This window comes from Papaver somniferum, chromosome 1 (assembly GCF_003573695.1).
Source record: "Papaver somniferum cultivar HN1 chromosome 1, ASM357369v1, whole genome shotgun sequence".
In the NCBI taxonomy this organism is placed as follows: Eukaryota; Viridiplantae; Streptophyta; class Magnoliopsida; order Ranunculales; family Papaveraceae; genus Papaver; species Papaver somniferum.
The window spans coordinates 199,312,866-199,331,546 of NC_039358.1; the positions used below are offsets into that span (position 1 = coordinate 199,312,866).

At 36.6% G+C, this 18,681-nt stretch overlaps 3 protein-coding genes across 5 annotated transcripts; 1 reads left to right on the forward strand and 2 right to left on the reverse strand.

The window, feature by feature from the left end:
* Nucleotides 1-4,139: 4,139 nt before the first annotated feature.
* On the reverse strand, nucleotides 4,140-7,018 carry LOC113311734 (probable glucan 1,3-beta-glucosidase A). Its single transcript, XM_026560536.1, has 9 exons — nucleotides 6,900-7,018; nucleotides 6,652-6,776; nucleotides 6,440-6,559; nucleotides 6,122-6,307; nucleotides 5,875-6,036; nucleotides 5,507-5,676; nucleotides 5,250-5,402; nucleotides 4,758-5,122; nucleotides 4,140-4,593 (listed from the first exon to the last, which is right to left on the reverse strand). The coding sequence occupies exons 1-9, from the start codon at nucleotides 6,961-6,963 to the stop codon at nucleotides 4,409-4,411; spliced, it is 1,530 nt and encodes a 509-aa protein (XP_026416321.1). The 5' UTR covers nucleotides 6,964-7,018; the 3' UTR covers nucleotides 4,140-4,408.
* Nucleotides 7,019-9,606: 2,588 nt separating this feature from the next.
* Nucleotides 9,607-10,988, forward strand: LOC113335064. Of its 3 annotated transcripts, none has more exons than XM_026581260.1 (3): nucleotides 9,652-9,858; nucleotides 10,030-10,193; nucleotides 10,581-10,988. In XM_026581260.1, the coding sequence occupies exons 2-3, from the start codon at nucleotides 10,133-10,135 to the stop codon at nucleotides 10,895-10,897; spliced, it is 378 nt and encodes a 125-aa protein (XP_026437045.1). In that variant the 5' UTR covers nucleotides 9,652-9,858; nucleotides 10,030-10,132; the 3' UTR covers nucleotides 10,898-10,988. The 3 variants fall into 3 exon arrangements, 2 of the variants coding, with proteins under 2 accessions (XP_026437045.1, XP_026437046.1); XM_026581261.1 differs by having other exon boundaries at nucleotides 9,655-9,858; nucleotides 10,614-10,988; XR_003353153.1 differs by having other exon boundaries at nucleotides 9,607-10,193; nucleotides 10,600-10,988.
* Nucleotides 10,989-11,485: 497 nt separating this feature from the next.
* Nucleotides 11,486-13,901, reverse strand: LOC113357672 (protein FAR1-RELATED SEQUENCE 5-like). The gene is made up of 4 exons (XM_026601114.1): nucleotides 13,848-13,901; nucleotides 12,408-13,236; nucleotides 11,621-12,309; nucleotides 11,486-11,506 (listed from the first exon to the last, which is right to left on the reverse strand). The coding sequence occupies exons 1-4, from the start codon at nucleotides 13,899-13,901 to the stop codon at nucleotides 11,486-11,488; spliced, it is 1,593 nt and encodes a 530-aa protein (XP_026456899.1).
* Between the last annotated feature and the right edge of the window lie 4,780 nt (nucleotides 13,902-18,681).

Sequence of the window (18,681 nt, forward strand, 5' to 3'; positions counted from 1 at the left end):
GCAGTCATGCCAGAGCAATGTGGGAGACTGTTAATAGCAATATGGATCAAGTTATCTATCATTTATAGTCAGTCAAAGACTGGATTCTGTCTTGGTTCTTGGATCTTAAAAATGTAGGGGTGGTTGAGCTTAACAACTGGAGGTCCACGCTTACAGTGGGATGCTAGATTATATGGAAAGCAATATGTGAATGCATATTTCAGGATAAACCTTTAATCCCTCTAATACTACATCTAGAATAAATTTCCACATGTTAAGTTTTAGTCGGACAATGCAGGATAATGCTAGTATAACAACAACTAGTATTCAAAAGTAGTAAATTTAAATAATATTAGAACTTACCAATTCAGCAGTAAATAAAATATTTGTTGATGCTTCTTTTGATCATTTAACTAATGGTTGTGGCACTGTATGGTGCTTCATAATTCTACAAGTGATATGGAGGCATCAAAGAATTCTTATGCAAATAGAGTGATGGGACCCATAAACAGGGGAATACGTGGTTATTCTTGAGGCACTGAATTGGGTTAAAGCTCAAAACATTGAAGAAACCCAAGTAGCGCAGAAGCGATGGTGAAGTCCATTACTATGAACTCATTATTTATTAGTTGGGAGAATAAGGAGTATACTTAAGAAGTAAAACTTTTATTATCTACTTTTAGTTATTGTAGTATTTCTCATGTAAGACGAGATGGTAATCATATAGCAGATGCCATTTCCAAAAAAAGTGAGAAGACAGAAACTAATCGTTGAGCGGTATAACAATTTTACCCCTTGGATTGATGAGATTATATGTAGGCATGTTGAGCCAGATATTCACCAATGATTTAATAAAATTCTCCTGCTTTCTAAGAAAAAAACCTCTGACATACAAAACTTGATTTACTTATAATTCATTAACTCTCTCACATACAAAACCTAATTCACTTGTAAATTTAATTTCATCTCCTTATCTATTCTTATCGAATTAGATTGTGTTATCTATCCTATCAAATATCATGAACCAAATTTACTGCAAAGCAATTTATAAAATTAGATATTCATTTGTTGGAAAACCAATCCAAATTTCAGAATGACTTAAAAACAGTTTGTTTCTACCCTTCTAAGATTGTTTTATGCTTCTAGTTACCAAACATATATTCATACTTGTGAAAACTACAGTGAGACCCATTCTCCCAGATTTTTCCACTGTCAAACCCACCGACAAAAAACTCCAGGCGCGCACCCATTTCCTCCGTGAAAATTTCTCCCACACCTAGAATTTCTAAAATTGTTTATTTCCTTATTCTTCTTTGTTTTTTCTTTCATGAGTCCCCTTTATCAAGATAAAAAGGGGATCTGAGGTGATGGAAAAAGATGAGTATGAATGCCGATCTGGGGGTTTGAATCAGTGAAGATTTTGAGATGAATTTTATGTCGTCAGTGGACATCTTGATGGACTGAGGATGGGTTTTGATTGAGACTTCTGGTAACACAAAATCAAGGGATTTTGGCATCTGCCATCGACTGAAATTGGGTTTCTGTATGTGGTCTGAAATTTGGGTTGAGGTGCAATCTTGAATGAGGAATACACAACAATATCAAGGGAATTCTGGGGTCTTATTGGCGTTGATGAAGGAAAAAAAGAAGCTGATGTCGGATCTGGTATAGCTGGTGATGCTTTAGTAATTGATGGGTTTGGATTTGTGAAGAGAATTGCAGTTGGTAATGGTGAAAGGCTGAATTGGTGTTGTTGGGTTAATCAGCAGTTCATGATGATTTGGTTTGGTGTCGGATCGAACTCAAGTTCAGTTAATGAGAGAAGCTAGGAGATGAGAATGAAGACGAGACAGCTTATTTTTGATTTGGTATGAACTGGAGTTGCAGATTACAGCATCAACATCAATTGAATTTTGTGGGTTTTGAAATTAAATGAAGGAGCAACAGACTGTTGGGTTCGGATTCAATTTGTGTTGGTCGATTGAAGGCAAGCAGTGATGTTTTGAGTGATTGATGGAGTCGCAGAATAGCTGAAGTAAACTAGTATTTCAGTCATGGTTTCTTGTGGTGGCTGTGACCGCGAACTATAGAAGTTTGTTGTGATCCATTTTCGGGGTTTTATTTGTAATCCAAGATTGAGTTTATTGGTAGTTTTTCTTGAGATAGTGAGGACTTCGTGGTTTTGTTCCTTGGTTGCTGGAATTTGAATTTAGAAGATCAGGTGGGAGAAATAAATAGAAGGGTTTCTGTTAATGGAGATGATGGTTACGGTGCTGATTGGTGTCCTTCAAATTGATAAGAAAGATGGGGATTACAGAAGCAACTCTTGTAGATGTTCATGGAAGCAGCTCTCTGCTAGATGGTGCAATATGTGATTAAATGGGATCTGGTGTTTGTGTTGTGAACAACATGGAGGTGCAACCAGCTGTGGCCGAGATAATGTATGGAGATGTTGTTATGACTGCATAACATGTTATAAAGTCGTGCATTTGGAATGGTGGTTGCTGTCATGATTGAGCTATGAACAAATGGATTGATGAATGGATCAGTGAACTGAGTTAGGAATGGTGGTGTTGATGTTGGTTTCAATGGGTTATGCATTTAAAAGAAAATTGAGCTAAAAGGATGTTGTAGACGGGAGACGGAAGTGCAAATGGGTTTGGTGTATGTGTGATGTGCATTTAAAATAAAATGGAGGTGTGAGTAATGATGCATAACAGGTTATGCATCTACAAAATTTGTTACATAACTTATTATGCATTCTCGAAATTGGTTACATAACACATTCTGCAGCTTTTTTTTTCCTGCATAACTTGTTATGCAATCCATAAAACGGTTGCATAACACGTTATGCAGCTACTTTTTTCTTAGTATTGAAACCAACAAAAAATAAGGCTGCATAACTTGTCATGCACCTACAATAATATCTACATAACATGTTATGCAGTCGTGAAAATGGATGCATAACAGGTTATGCATCCGAAAATATGACTGCATAATGCATTATGCATCGAGAAAATTGTTGCACAATCTTTTATGCATCGAGAAAATAGATGCATAACCTGATATGCATCCGTAAATATGTATGCATACTGCAATATGCATCAATTGTTTTACGTACGCACTAAAATCAACCAAAATAATGGTTACATAACTTGTTATAGATGCATAATTTTGTTATCCAAATGCATAATTTGTTACGCAGTGGAGAAAATGGTTGCGTAATTCGTCATGCGTCCGCAGAATGTGTTATGCATCTTTTCCGGTGGCTGCATAATAGTTATGTATCAAGTTTTCGAAAATTGTGCCTAAAATGATGATCACCTTCGATTTTTTCGTGAAAAACAAAAATTTGATATTTTTGTTTGTAATCGTTGCGTAGATTTCTTAAAAATATTTCCAACGATATAAAATTTGAAAAATTCCAAGGCGCGGATTTTTAGATATGTTATATCCAAGTTGCGTTGTCAATTATACCTCTGATGCATAACCCATTATGCGGATGCATAATCCGTCATGCAGACATTTTTAATAATTTCATATAATTATGGGTGTCACGAAAATAATTATGGATGTCACGGTACCCAAAATTAATTGTTGGTCTGAACAATGAGAATATTATTTTTTAGGGGTGAAGCCAGCCCATAGGAAGTTGCTTATCCTGCTGGGCCAACTCCCAAGCCCATTTCTGCCATTCTCCAGCCTGTTTTTGTAGACCCTCAAAATACGGGAAATTTTTCTCGGCAAAGGAAATTTTCTAGCGCCGCCCCTGTTGGTTATTCTTTCTCTTTGATTTCCATCAAAGTAGCTTCATGGCCTGTGATATGTTCAACTGTTGTGATATCGACTATAGGGTTTGCATTGTTGTGCGCTCCAATAGAGGAAGAAATGGGTATGACTCACCTTCCATTTTCCTGTTTTGCAAGGCTGCTACCAGGAGTTACTAAACATGGGAGGCTAACGGTCCAGAGGATCTAGTGGTGAGAGACTGAGAATTATTATTTAATAATTTTTTATTTGGATTTGGTAACTCCCGTTAATTCTCTGTAGCCTTCATGCTATTTTGGTTTCCTACTTGGTTTTTCCTTTCTCAGTCAGGTGATCAAGATATGGGTTAATTAGGACTTATAAGGAACGTCTTTAGATGATAGAATGCTACAAAATCACAAGTATAATTCAATATTTGATTGAATAGAAAAACAGAATAACATCATAGCTAGTAGCCTCAACTGTGCTCGCTTACATGTGGAGTACTTGAATTATTCAATACAATATCAATTATTAATACATGGAAGCAAAATCCTTAAGGGAACTAACTGATTACATTGTAGAGTTTATTTATTCTTATTCAAAAGGGTCCCGACCATACACTTATGTGACTACACGCCAACAGAGTAGCCGGAAATTGCTTATACGACAAAGTGTGCACCTATAACTGCAGGTAATTGTGATTGATGTTCCACTTGAGAGACCAATGTTCCTTATCAGCATTCTTGAGTGACCAATATGCCCATCCAAAAGAAGTTGAGCCATACACATCTAACTGTGCTTGACCGAATTTTTGGTAATCCTCCTGCGTCCCGCCTTTAAATTCCCATTCATTCACCCACTCCCCTGTATCGGATAATTACATCAACATTTATAACTGGCTTCCGGTTTTCATAGTTTCTATGAGCAAGATACTTTTCTAATTTTTAACATGAGCACAAGAAGGTCCAACAAACATAAATTACGTTTCTGCGAATAAAGTATAGCGGAAACACTGAAACAAGCCTTACCAATAAACAGCAGTGGTCCATTAGCAGTGTTTATGTATTCAATGTCAGCTTTCCTGTCGTTGTATATGTAATTGATGTTCTGCTGTGGGCTCATATTTTTAAACAATGGGTCATAAAAGAGATTGTAGTAATGCAGATCAAACACAACGTTTGATAAACCCATGTTGGCGATGGCATTATAAAGTCCCTTCGGTTTTGAACCCTCGCCAATCCTCTGACACATTATTACATAAGCTGTGTCCGAATGTTTCCTCACAATGTCATATCCGTCTTTGTAGTACTTCTTTAAGACATCGGGAGATATTTTAGGAGCATTTGGTTCATTCAAAAGTTCAATTCCCAATAGAGCAGGATCCTTTCCGTACCTGCAAATGAAAGATGATCATGCTTATGAGGAGCAGACTATATAGAGACACGATCAAAGAGTCCAGGAAACAGTTTAAGCTCAATACAAAAGACTTTTATATATTGAGATAAATAAACATATTTTACTTGGAAGCTAGGAATTCTATAGCTTCAAGGGTTCGCGGGATATTGTCTGACTCCATCCAGTCAATAGAACCATCTCGACTAGAACTGTGATCCATTCCGTTTTGGGAACCAGGAACTGCATGAAGGTCGATTATGCATTTTATGCCAGTCTCCCTGCACAACAAATTGTGAAAATACATCCCAAAGAAATCTAAGCAAGTAATTGTTGCAAAAATAAGGGATTAGGATGCCAAGGAAATTAGGAATAAGCGACTCACCTTCCCCATCTGAATGCATTATCTAGAGCTGCCAAACCTCCCCCAACATAAGGAGCTGGTGGATTGGGATCCTTGGTAATCCACCACCCAACAGGAATCCTCACGGTGTTTATACCGTGTTGGCTAAGAAACTGAAAGTCTTCTCGTGTAACGTAATTGTTCCTATGTGCCTGCAATTCAAATAAATTTATCTTTATAAAAGATCATTCATATATATGTTACCGTGTCCCCTTTTCATCCAGACGTTTGAACTACAAATATTGCAAGCAGACTGATATTTACACCAATTACAAGATATATGGGATAATCTGACAATTCAAATTCACCCTTTCTCTTGCCAAAAGAAAAAGAAAGAAATAGAAAATTACAGTAAGAACTTCTTGCGCCTTCTGAGGTCCATGCCCATTGGAAAGCTGGTACTCCCCTTGTAAACGGCCACCATGAAAAGTCATTACAAATATGGCTGCATTACCATCATCAAATCCTGGGGTCCCAACATAGTCTGCCTTGAGCTCATTTCCAGAAGATGCCTAAAAAAGTCACAAATATCAGATATTAATTACAACAACCTGAATCATGTCAACTGAGAAGATTACATTCATGAGAGTATCTCACCCGTAGATATGTACCGCTAGAATGTTTAATACGAACTCGATCATTGCTCGCTCTTTCAATAGTAAATGTTTCTGCCAAAGACGGTGATCCAGATGTTGCCGTGACAGAGGCTCCTTGTCCAGTACAGGATAGAAACTGTCCTTTTAGAGCACGAAACTGATATTCCGATTGGGTTACCCTCCACAACTGCAACAGAGAGTAGTTGCATGATCTCAATCCATCTCGAACATATAAATTACGTCGGTATCCCATAACTAAGGAATACAGAAACAGGAAAAATAAATAAAAAAAGTATTAAAATTTCTGTGTCCGTCTTACTCTAAAGGTTTCCCAAGTATCGCCATTGTCTTGGTCAACAAAGACACCTGAACCTCCTCCATCCTTTGCACTTACAAACTTATTTGAGCTCAGTGATTTGAACTGAACCTTTGCTCCGTCCTGCAATATAAACTTCGATAAATACACGAGTAACACAACAACCAAAACCAAAAGAACTCAAGCAAAATCACCCTGTAAAATACAGTACTTACAAGCATATCTCCTTCAGGAATGCCATCAAATAGTGTAGGTTTCATCCACCCTTCAACAACCAACCAATTACCCAAGTTCACACCTCTTACTTTCCCACCTTTCACTCCATCCACAGCGCCCAAAGCTGAACCCAAAAAAACAAACTAACATACTCATTCTTGAAAATGAAAAGACACGCCAAAAAATCTTTTAAAAAAAAAGAAGAAAGAAAACAACAAATCTAATTTAAATTTCGATGATTACTCACCAGAGTTTGCCAATGAAATTAAAAGAAATGAAAGTAAAAGCCATTTGCAAGAAATAGATTCCATGAGAAATATTGGAGGAAACACAGGATATATGCTAAAAGAAGAAGCTTAAGAAAACTTATATAGCAGTTAAAAGTAGTGCAAGTGGAGTCACGAGTGTAAAGTAGTGTGAGAACAGGTGCCCTGCTTGACCCGGTAGATCAAAGACTAACACTATTAGCTGTAGCAGTTGTTATTTAGTTATGGTAGGTCCTCTTCCTCAAGAAACCATGGCAATTTTTCTGTGAAGATGGGACCATCAACTGGAGCATGATTACGGGAAATGGAGTGTGTTTAACGCCTGCTAAGTTTGGTTAAGGCCAATGTAATGCATTTGACACCGATTAATTCATATTTTAAGGACCATAGACCATCATCGTTCAACTGTCTGGTACAATGGTTATACTCAAAACAAAAGAAAAATTGAGTAAAAGCCAAGATACGTCCATGTTAAAAGTGGTGCAACTGTCTACCCTGCTTGACCCGTTGGATAAAAAAGACTTTTTGACTAGTGTGCATCAGTTGGTTAATTAACTCGTTGGATAAAAATGCTTAAGGGTATTTTAGGAATTCTCGCGAAGTAGTAAAAGCAGTACTGTAGTACTGCTGTATTAGCTGGTTTTTAGTTACTGAAGGTCCTCTTTCTCGATTGAATCATCTATGGCAAGTTGTATGTCAAGATGCAGTGGGGAATTTAGAACTTTACGTCAAGATGGAGCGGGGAATTTAGAACAAAAGTTCCGTGGGGGCATTTTGTGTTCATAAAAAAATCCTCAAAAGAGAGCCATTAAATTATGATAAAAACTATAAATACAGTATTAAAATTATCTCCTTAGTTTGACAAAGAAAAAAAGAAAAGACAAAAAAAGATATTTTTTTTAGGATCACTACTACAAGATAAAAAAGATATTTTAAAGTAAAATGAAAAATCCCTTATCCGGTTATCTACTTAATAGCTAAATTATTTCTGATTAATTATTTTTTTATTATTATTTTTTTTTGAAGGGAGAGACAAAAAAGAAAAAAAAAAGAAAAAAACAAACCAAACACCTACGGCGAAGGAGAAGCTTCACTCTGAATGGGAGAAGCAATACAAGGAGGAGGGGAAGATAGCCACACATATGAGGTGTGGGTTGAAACTGCGTGAGCAGCTAAGGAGTGAGCCACATTGTTCGCCTCCTTTTTGACGAACCTGAACTCGATGGAATTAAACCCGTGAAGGCAGTCCCTGATTCTGCTAACTGGGTACTGGATACGCCATGGGTATGGGAGGTGTGGGTACTTAGCGTATTAATTATGTTTAACGCATCGCCTTCGATCACAACGTCTCGCCATCCCTGTCTGACTGCCAATTTTGTACCTAATAAATCCCCATATGCTTCTGCCTCCATTGCAGTAGTGAAGATAAGCTCACGATTCTGACAGCCTTGGAACCCTGCCTTGTAGTCTCTTGCAATAGCTCCACACGCAAAGCCTTTAATTCCAGCAGCCCCATCGAAATTGATCTTGATCGTGTTGGCTTTAGGAGATTCCCACACGTCCTTTTGCGATTCTAAAAACACAGCTTCAGAGAGCATAGAGTTGGACTCAGCCGAGTTACTTCCAAATTATACCAGTACATTGTTTCTTTGATGATGGCATGTATATCAAACTTGCCCTTATTGAAAATGATGTTGTTTCTGGTCTTCCATATTGCCCAGAACATACAAGCTCCCATTCTCATTTTAGAGTAATCACCACCTTCCTTAAGCCAGCTTGAAATGCATTCTTGAACACTATCAGTTGGTCTCATCCCAGTTTAGAGATTCATGGGGGAAGCAAATAGAGCCGCTTGTGTCGCCTGACAGTGAATGAAAAGATGATCGATTGTTTCAATTTCATTGTTAAACAGTCTGCACTCACTGTTTATGCCTTTTATGTTTTTCTGCATATTACTTCCAACAGTTAAGCCATTCTTCAGAATTCTCCAAATAAACATCTGGATTTTAGGGGAAATTTTATTTAGCTTCCATAACTTCTTCCATGGGAAATCAGAGCTAGTAGATGTGGATGGTTGTCTGTCAGCTAACATTCAGAGGTAGGATTTGGCCGAAAACTCACCTGAGGGATGAGGTGTCCATAACAGTTTGTCCCTTGAGTTGGTTTCCGTTGATGAAAGATGAATCTCCATAATCTTCATGACTTCAGACTGTGTAGTGCTGCTGCAACTTTTCTTCATTCCATCTGTGTTCATCTACGATTATCATATCTTCTGCTTTGCTTATATCAGTTGGGACATTATTGTTGCGCGTATGAGCTTTCATTGGAAGATTAGGGACCCAGGGATCATCCCAAATGTTGATATTTGCTCCATTACCAACCTTCCAGCAACATTCATTTCACATTTCATCTCTGCATTTCAACATAGCACTCCATGTAGTGGAACAGACAGCTGTTTTTTTTTGCTTCCCAAAAGGTACCCGTCTTCATATATGTAGCTTGCATAAGTTTTGTCCATGGGCACTCGGATTCTGCGAGAAATTTCCAAACCAGTTTGGCAATCATTGCCTTGTTTAAATTCTGGAGAGGTCTGATACCTAACCCTCCCTGGTATTTTGAGCGCCCCGACTACGATGTGGATGGGCCGCATAGTGAGAGTATGCGGCCCCTCGTCTCTTCTTGACACGTCCTGGTTTCAACGAGATTCGCTTTTTCAAACAGTTTTGGTAAAGAAAATATTAACCACTTGTCAAAAAACTAATAACTAGTTTCTGTCGTCATGTTTTTTTTCTTCTCTCCTAAAAACTCCGTGAAGCAAAGTTATAGAACCCTGCGATCTTAATAAATCCGGCTAAAACCTAATCGATTGTTGAAGAAGTTGAAGAAGATTACTCTTGATGAATCTCCCAACAGGAAACAAAATAAAGCTCAACCCTCGAAGTAAGTAATTCTATACTTATGATTGATTTTGTTTTCTGATTTCTAATCAAGTGATGTTGAAAGAATCGAAAAAGGGTGACTAACATTGAAGTTAATTGGAGGATCATCTCTTATCATAGCTAAGAAGAGGGTTTGTTGTTACCTAATAATTAGAATTTTTGTTTCTTTCAGAAATTGGAATCTTTGATTTTTATGTTTATAAGAAATTTGTGATATTGCATGAATGAATTTCAACCTCAAATTCCCAACACCCTGAGTGAAAACTCAAAGAAAGATGAGCTACAGAGAAGCAGAGGAGGAGAAATGGAATGAAAACCCCGTAGAAGAGAATTCAGGTAAGGGGTGGCCTAAAAACCCTTCCTTCCATTATAGGTAGAAGTTGCATCTTTATTATTAATTTTGAGTTTCTGTTGATTAAAGAAAAAAAAAGTATTGATTTTTAAGTGATTTGAGTGAAATTTGATGGAACAATTTGTGGTAATCTGTGTGTTTTTAGTGAATAAAGCATTTGAGAAAGTAGCAATTTATGGGATTCAAACTAAGAAACGTTTTTTATCTTCAAACTAAGCATAGATCCCCCAAAGTAGGATAGATCCCCAAAACCAGCATGTTTACTTTTAAACTTAAATATGTTCTTTTTATATATGGTTTCTATACACATCTTCCTATTTGTCATACTGTTTGCTTAACTAACCAACGCGAGATGAATTTCACAATTGCAGAAGATATTGATCTTTGCAGGGCTTATCTTGTAGGATTAGAAGACACTACAATGGAAGAGAGCGCAACAGCATTCTGGGATCGTGTTCTTCACTATTTTGTCAACTCAAATGGTAATTATCAAGGAAGAGCGCCAGAATGTCTAGCAGAAAGGTTCGGGGGCATACGTGATTGTTGTTTACGATATAAAAAAATATTGAGGGGCTTGAATATGGATCAAGAAGCTGCAATTCTTGCATATGCTGCATCTGTAGGGCGCGAATTCAAATTCATGGAGGCTTATGAAATTATCAAAGGAGATGTTTTAAGTTTGTATTAAACTTGCATTAAGCATTAAGGAACTAAAGTTTTCGTTTGATTATGATTATGAGAAACTGAATTCCAGTTGGGTAACTAAAAAAATTTCCTGTCATCCGCTTAAAAATTGTTTACCAAATTTATTTTGTTCTACAGAACCTCATACCTAGAGAATGAAATAAGAAACTTGTGATGTTTTAGTCCTTCCTGATTTTGGTGAGCAAAGCAAAAGGAACTTGAAACATAAACAGAAATGTTGTTTTAAAGGAAAAGAAAACCAAACCAATGGTAGGTTTGTGAGAGTTACAGAAGCTACAGTAATAAAAGCAGTATGACAAATAGGAAGATGTGTATATAAACTCCGTGAAGCGAAGTTATACTAAGACTTAATCGATATGAACACATATTGAAGTCTGCAAAGGCTGTCCAAATGCTAAGAACTGGTACATATCGAAGTCTGCTAAGCTAAAAAAATAAACAACTTACTGAATTAACATCTAAATTTAGAAGGAAAAAAAAAACATTGAACACTGCCGCTCCTGGCTAACTCAAAATGCTGAAACTACTTCCACCAGCTTCTGGCTTCGGTCCAACCAAAACATAAATGTGCCTACACAGTTCCTTGTTGCACCTGAACAAAGGTCAAAAGAAGGCTTATTTTAATACATACATATGATTGTATTCTTGGCCGCAAAAGCGGAATTTTTTATCAGACGAATGTTAATAGAAAGGAGATAGCAAATACCTGGGTTTTTTTCTTAGAGGATGATGCTGATTTTTTACCATTCTTTTTAGCGAAGCTTCGATCAAGTGCGCTCTTGTACCCTGTATTTTGTTCCCCTCGTACTTTTTTCTTTATAGGTGGATCTTGGACGGTGATCAGTTCCCCTTCGATATTTCTCCTTCCATTATTTTTAACCTTTCCTTGTTGTTCATGATTTTCAGAGTCATCAACTTGTGCTGCTGTTTCAAGGCTTATTCTGTAGGCATTTAGTTCTTCTGCACAAGAAGCAAGATGATGCTTGACGATGGAGCTAGACCCTTCATCTACAGAACCATTCATTGCCACGGTAAGAGCAATATGAGCTAAATCACTATATCGGACGCTTGAAGATTCATTGCAGTCGGAAAGTATTGGAGCCCCTGAACTGTCTGTTATGAAACCATCTTTGGCATGCGTAGACCACCTTTTTAGAAAATACTGCGACGGAATTTCCAAAATTCTTCTTGAAAGAAGAACTCTCAGAGCATGCACACATAAAATACCTGTAAACTTGAAACCATTGCAACTGCATTCTACTGTATTCTCTTTTTTATTGAACCATACTTTCCGATCTTTGTCATTTTTTAACGGACTCATAATCTCAACCTTATGAACTGCAATCTCATCATTCTCATCTTCAATTTTGTCAAGATAACAACCAAAAATTTTAACTGTTTTTGAAATATACTGAAAACCTTCCGAGTATACATCTTCGCTGCCTCTCTTTCAAAACGCAAGAGAGAAATATATACAAGTTTAGAGTGCTTACTTTGGTAATCAGCTTGTAACTCTTTCTCCCTCCAGTCCATCACCGCTTTCTTATATTGCAATATAAGGTAATTAATGCATAGGGTGCGATTTACATAACCCTTGACAAAACTGTTCACACTTTCACTCCTTTGAGTTGTTGTCATGCCAGCGCAAAAATGTTCTCTTCCGTACACATGAGCCCACTTTTCTCGTAAGGCATACAGTTTTATCAACCAATCATTGTCAGTAAGAGAATATTCTGTGAGCATCGAAGTCCACAAGGATTCAAATTCTTCTTCAGTTTCAGCACTATAAAGACACTCCGAAAAATCCTTTGTAAAGTTTTCATTGGCTGCATAAACATGAGACAAATGCTTTGCCGCATTCTGATAAATATGAAATATGCATAAACGATGGTGTGTGTCTGGCATTACCTCTTTTATAGCATTGCCAATCGCTTGTGCCTGGTCGGTAAATATGGTCTTTGGATGCTTTCCAGACATTGCACTTAAAAATGATTGAAAAGCCCACACAAATGATTCAGCGGATTCATCGACAAGTAAGGCCATCCCAAATAAGACAGACATCCCGTGGTGATTCACACCTACAAATGGAGCACAAGGCATACCATACTTGTTAGTACGAAATGTGGTGTCGAAACAAACAACATCACCGAAAAACCCATAATCTATCTTTGATCTAGCATCTGCCCAAAATAGATTACAAGCTCTATTATCAGCGCCGACTTGTACTTCATAAGAAAATGCTGGGTTCTCTTTTTTCATAGCTTCAAAGTAGTTCAGAGCAACTTGAGCATCACCTTCTTTGTATATTTCTCGACGCCTTTTCTGAAAATGATTTTTACAATCTGTTAATGTAAAATTCAGATTCTGTGGACCATCTAAGAATATGAAGAAAGAACCTTGACCGAAGTCAGAGGAGCGATGGCCAAACAAGACCGTAAGAAAGAGAAAAACGCTATACAACCCCTAGACTTGATTTTAAATTTGAGGTTATTTCTGATTAATTATTATTAATTAATTTGAGTGACCAATTGATGTTTAATGATATTAACATAGAAATCAACTAAGCTTAATAAGTCATTGCGAAAACCCAATAAAAAAAAATATTTTATTAAAAAAAATCAATTCAGAATCGGTTGATGTTCGTGCACTTGTAGACCGATTCTAGGTTGAGTTTTTTTCAATTGACGAAGAAAATCTAAAACCGGTTCTTATTAATGTACACATAAACCGATTATTACAAACGGATGTTATAAATGCACACATAAATCGATTATGTGATAGTTTTCATAAACAAGACCACATATTCCTTTTGGTGAATGGACATCTTTTCTCCGTTACGAATTCTCTATAGGCCGTTGAATTGTTCTAGCTACAATTAAATGAATTACACGTTAGTATGCAAACATTGAACGATGACATATGTATAAAAATACCTGATTACTCATTTTCCCACCAAGAGGAGCTTGTGGATGATGGTTGTACATCATTTTTCTAACTTTAACATACTCTCACATTATAATTTTTATGTATGCGAATTGAAACGCTAAGTCTTTCTATCAACGGTTTTTTAAATTCATGGTGTGGTTATAATATAAATCTTTCACTCTCTTACAAAACATTAGATATAGTTCATTGGGACGTTCGTGGAAGGTGAGAATGAACGATTTCACAAGTTGCGTATCTTATTTCGGATTTAATTCCATTTTCCAATCTCTATTTGAGTGGCATACGATGTAGGAGTGGCTCGATGTAAGAGTGGACGCCGTAACCAAGTCGATATGTCCAATTCATTAACAAACGGGTTGGGTGCCCACCACCAAAATGAAATCGTGCCTTATCGGGTTGGAAGGTTGGTTTAAAAAATGCTTAAAGCAAGGTTTATGAGATAGACCCTAAAATAGTCCATCCCTTTCAAAATGAAAGACGGTCTACCAGAAGGAATGTAAAATCCACCATGTGATAGAGGGATAATGAACTATACGACAAACTGTCTTTTTTTTTTTAAAGAAAATAGTTTTATAAGGAAAATTGTTTGCCGTTTTTTTTTTCATTTTAGTTATATAAGGCAAATTGTTTGTCATTTTAGTTTCACAATGCAAACTATTTGCCATTTTTTACATTTTAGTTTCATAAAGCAAACTGTTTTTAGTGCAGTGACAACTTTCACTCACTCCTTCAACTGAAAGAGAAGCTGATTGAGTTTGAGATGAAAGCGGATTTCACTCTACCCGTAGTAGGACCAAATTTGACTATATTTAATCAAGTATTGCATTTCGAAAGATAATCTCAATCCCCATAGTCCTTTCCCTAAACCTAATCAAATACATTAATTTAACCCTAATCAAAATAATTAACAGAAACAAACAAAACTCATCGAAATAATCAAAAGTTCAAAAAAGAAAAAAATCTTCTTCCCTCTCTCTTTTAATTCCTAACAACCAATAATTCGTTCGGAAATCTGTATGGACTAAACTCCAATATAATTCCGAAAGCACCAACTTAAAAGTAATCTCAATCAAGAGATATATTAAAGAGCTTTATCTTTATTTCTCAATCCAATCAGCAAACCAAACAGATAGAAATTTGTGAGCCTGATTGATAAGAGAAATAACTTGGACGGTACCAAAGACCAATGCCTAAGTGTTAATCAAGTTATATCCAACAAACAAGGTCGGATTTATCAACTGATTGAAATAAGCACAACCCGTGATATTTCAATTATAAAAACAAATATAATGTGGAAAAGAAATAACACAGAAACCAGAAAATTTGTTAACGAGGAAACCGCAAATGAAGATAAACCCCGGGACCTAGTCCAGAATGAACATCACACTATATTAAGTCGTTGCAGACACTATCCTACTACAAGTTAACTTCAGACTGGAATGTAGTTGATCCCTAACCAAGTCTCACACCAATTAAGGTACAGTCGTGATCCTTAGGCCTCTAGAACCACGCTCAGCGGACTTGATTCCCTTAGCTGATGTCACCCACAGAAAAGAGGTTCTACGACACAAAGTCAAAGACTTATAAACAAATTTGTCTCTCACATATATGTCTATTCTTTATTTGTTTTTTGTTTCGTATTTTGATAAATCAAGGTGAACAGAAACCAATTGATAATCCGGTCTTATACTCCCGAAGAGCTGCCTAGAAATAACAATCACCTCACAAGAACCCAACTGATTAACATAAAACGTTATTGCGAAATCACAAGAGTCTGAGATGAAGAACTGTTGGGATTACTTTTTATATCTTACCTATCGGAGATAAATCTCGAGAAAATCTTAGAGAAGATAGTACTCAACACGATAGCACAAGTAAGATCAGAATACACAACTACGGAGAAAATAGTAGGATCTGGCTTCACGAATCCCAAATGAAGTCTTCAAGTCGTTAACCTAATATAGTGTTGGAAAAACCTATGTTAAAGGAAAATCGACTCTAGTTTGCAACTAGGACACATGAGAGTGTCGGGATTAGGTTTTCCAGTTGCTAGAGTTCTCCCTTATATAGTCTTTCAAATCAGAGTTTGCTTAAAATAAAAGCTAAGATAGCTTAGTAACAAAGCATTCAATATTCACTGATAGATGAACTCCTGATTTAAGATTCAAGCTAAGTATGCTTTAAAATAAAGCAATCAATCTCCACTGTTAGATGGTCTTATCTTATTGCACACAAATGAAATATACCTTCACTTAGATATAGGTAACCGTACCTAAACGTGTATACTAAGTTGGCTCAATAACAGTTAACTGAAGTTAGCCATATGAACACTTTTTTCTTATCCACATTCATCTAACACTTATAGATAAAATATGATGATCAATCAATCATGAAAGATAATCAAATGAATCTAATTATGTTTCAAATAGAGTTGTTCAATTGTTCAATATCTCACAGAAATATATATGAACAAATTGAAACAAAATCGAATTGATTCGTAATTGTACAAAGTACTTATACAAGAATCAATTCATGAACATTAAGCCACAGTTTGCATAGATTGCATTCCTTAATTCATAAATGTTTAGTTCATGAGTATGATAATCATACTTAACCGATTTTAGAACTTAACCACTGTGTTCGCAAACCAGGTATGCAAGCAACAGCTCCGGACCTTGGCCTTGTCCAGCCGTTCGCAAAACAGGTATGCAAACAGTTGTCCCGGACCTAACTCAGGTGAAACCGTTCGCATACCAGGTACGCAAACAAGGTTCCCGGACCTGATTTACAAAAACACAGTTTGCATGCTAGGTATGCATACTGTGTTTTATCCAGACATGGTTGCTTGTTCTAAACTCTCATTTCAATCATTGAAACATCCTTAGAAGACGACAATGACTATCTCATACAAACCATTAGCTTCAAGTAATTATCAAGTGATCGAATGATCAATACGAAAATTTCCAAGTCGACATCAAATGATTGTCTCATACAAATCATGTAAGATGTTTCAAGGCAAATTTCACATGATCATCTTTTGACTTAATATTTAGTTTCCAACAAATAAATTTGTCTCCAACTAAACTCTTCAAGAATAATGATGAACATAGTTAAAGCAAAAAGTTTCCAACACATATTTCGAAAAATAGATAAGCGAGATAAACTCAGCTTGAAATATCGAATATGTATAATGTAAAAGTCTATATAGTTATACGACTTAGTCTCATTAGAAGATAGAATATAATAGACTTCTGAGTGATAGATAAGTTTTAGTCTCCACATAACTTTTTTTGATCGATGAAGTTCCTCCAATCTCTCCTCAGTAGATCTTTGTCTTCGGTCGATGATCGCCGTGAAGTCTAAAGCTTAACTACATATTCTATCCTAATCTGAGACATAGATATAAGTAGACTAGAAATCAAGTATGTAGTTTTGATTAACTAAACCTGACAAACAAGCTTGAGATAGCAACGCTTGCGAGTTCGACCGAGCAGTGCTCTAACAAGGGTTACAACCAAGGAACTTAAGAAAGGAAAAAGTAAAGATGTTGGCGTTAAGAAAAGAAAGAAGAACGCTATTGGCACTCCTGAGTCTCTGCCTCCTCGAGGGAGAATTTGGTCGCAATAAGCGTTTGGGGGCAGGCTCTGCAAGAGGGAAAGATTGGCACAGTAGGTACCATATCAAAGATAGCAATCCGTGAACGTATTGGAGAATCAGATGATATCATGGGACCGATGAAGTGGAAGATGATGAGGTTGAGCCAAGTTAACAAGAAAGCCAAAACGAAGTTTTAGAGGAAGACGGTTGGCCAAGTCAACAATCGATACAAGGTGAAGGATTGGGACAAGGTGAAGGTGAATAAGAACAAAAGAACAAGAAAGTAGTCAACAAAAAGGTTCGCACCCTCCTCATCTATCATAAGAACACCAAAGCATGTATGAGCCAATTTTGCAATAAAGGGATATGCAAGGAGTATTTGAAGGGGGTTTTTGTCCGACCCTCTTTTAATGATGCGCTTGTAGTTTTGATCAAATTCTAGTAACTGTCATACCTTCTCATTCCACCCTTTTAATAGTTTGTGCATTATAAATTGTACACAGAGAAGAAACGTTCGTCGAATCCTTTTCCTTGAAGTCGTTGAGAATTTGTCTTGGTTTAAGACATGATTTGGTCAATCTCTTTACATCAACCATCTCATGAGTGAAAAAGCGGGGGTATAACAACCACACCCAATAATTCGTTCCGCAATCTGTATGGACTAACTCCCATATAATTCTGAGAGCACCAGCTTATAAAGCGAGCTCAATCAAGAAATATACCAAAGAGTTATATCTCAATTTCGAAATACAATCTATAATTGAACAGATAGAAATTTGTGAGCCAAATTGATATGAGAAAAAACTTGGATGGTACCAAAGGCCAATGCCCAAGTGTCAATCAATTTATATAAACAACCAAAGGTCGGATTTACCAACTTATTGAACTACGCACAACCTGTGATATTTCAATTATATAAACAAATATAATGCGAAAAATAAATAACACACTAGAAGTTTTTTTAACAAGGAAACCGCAAATGCAGAAAAACCTTGGGACCTAGTCCAGATTTGAACACCACACTGTATTAAGCCGTTACAGACAGTATCCTACTATAAGTTAACTTCAGACTGGAATATAGTGGAGCCCTAACCAAGTCTCACACCGATTAAGGTACATTCGCATTCCTTACGTTTCTGAAACCCAGCAGGAATTTACTCACTTGATTCCCTTAGCTGATCTCACCCACAACTAAGAGTTTCTACGGCCCAAATTTGAAGACTT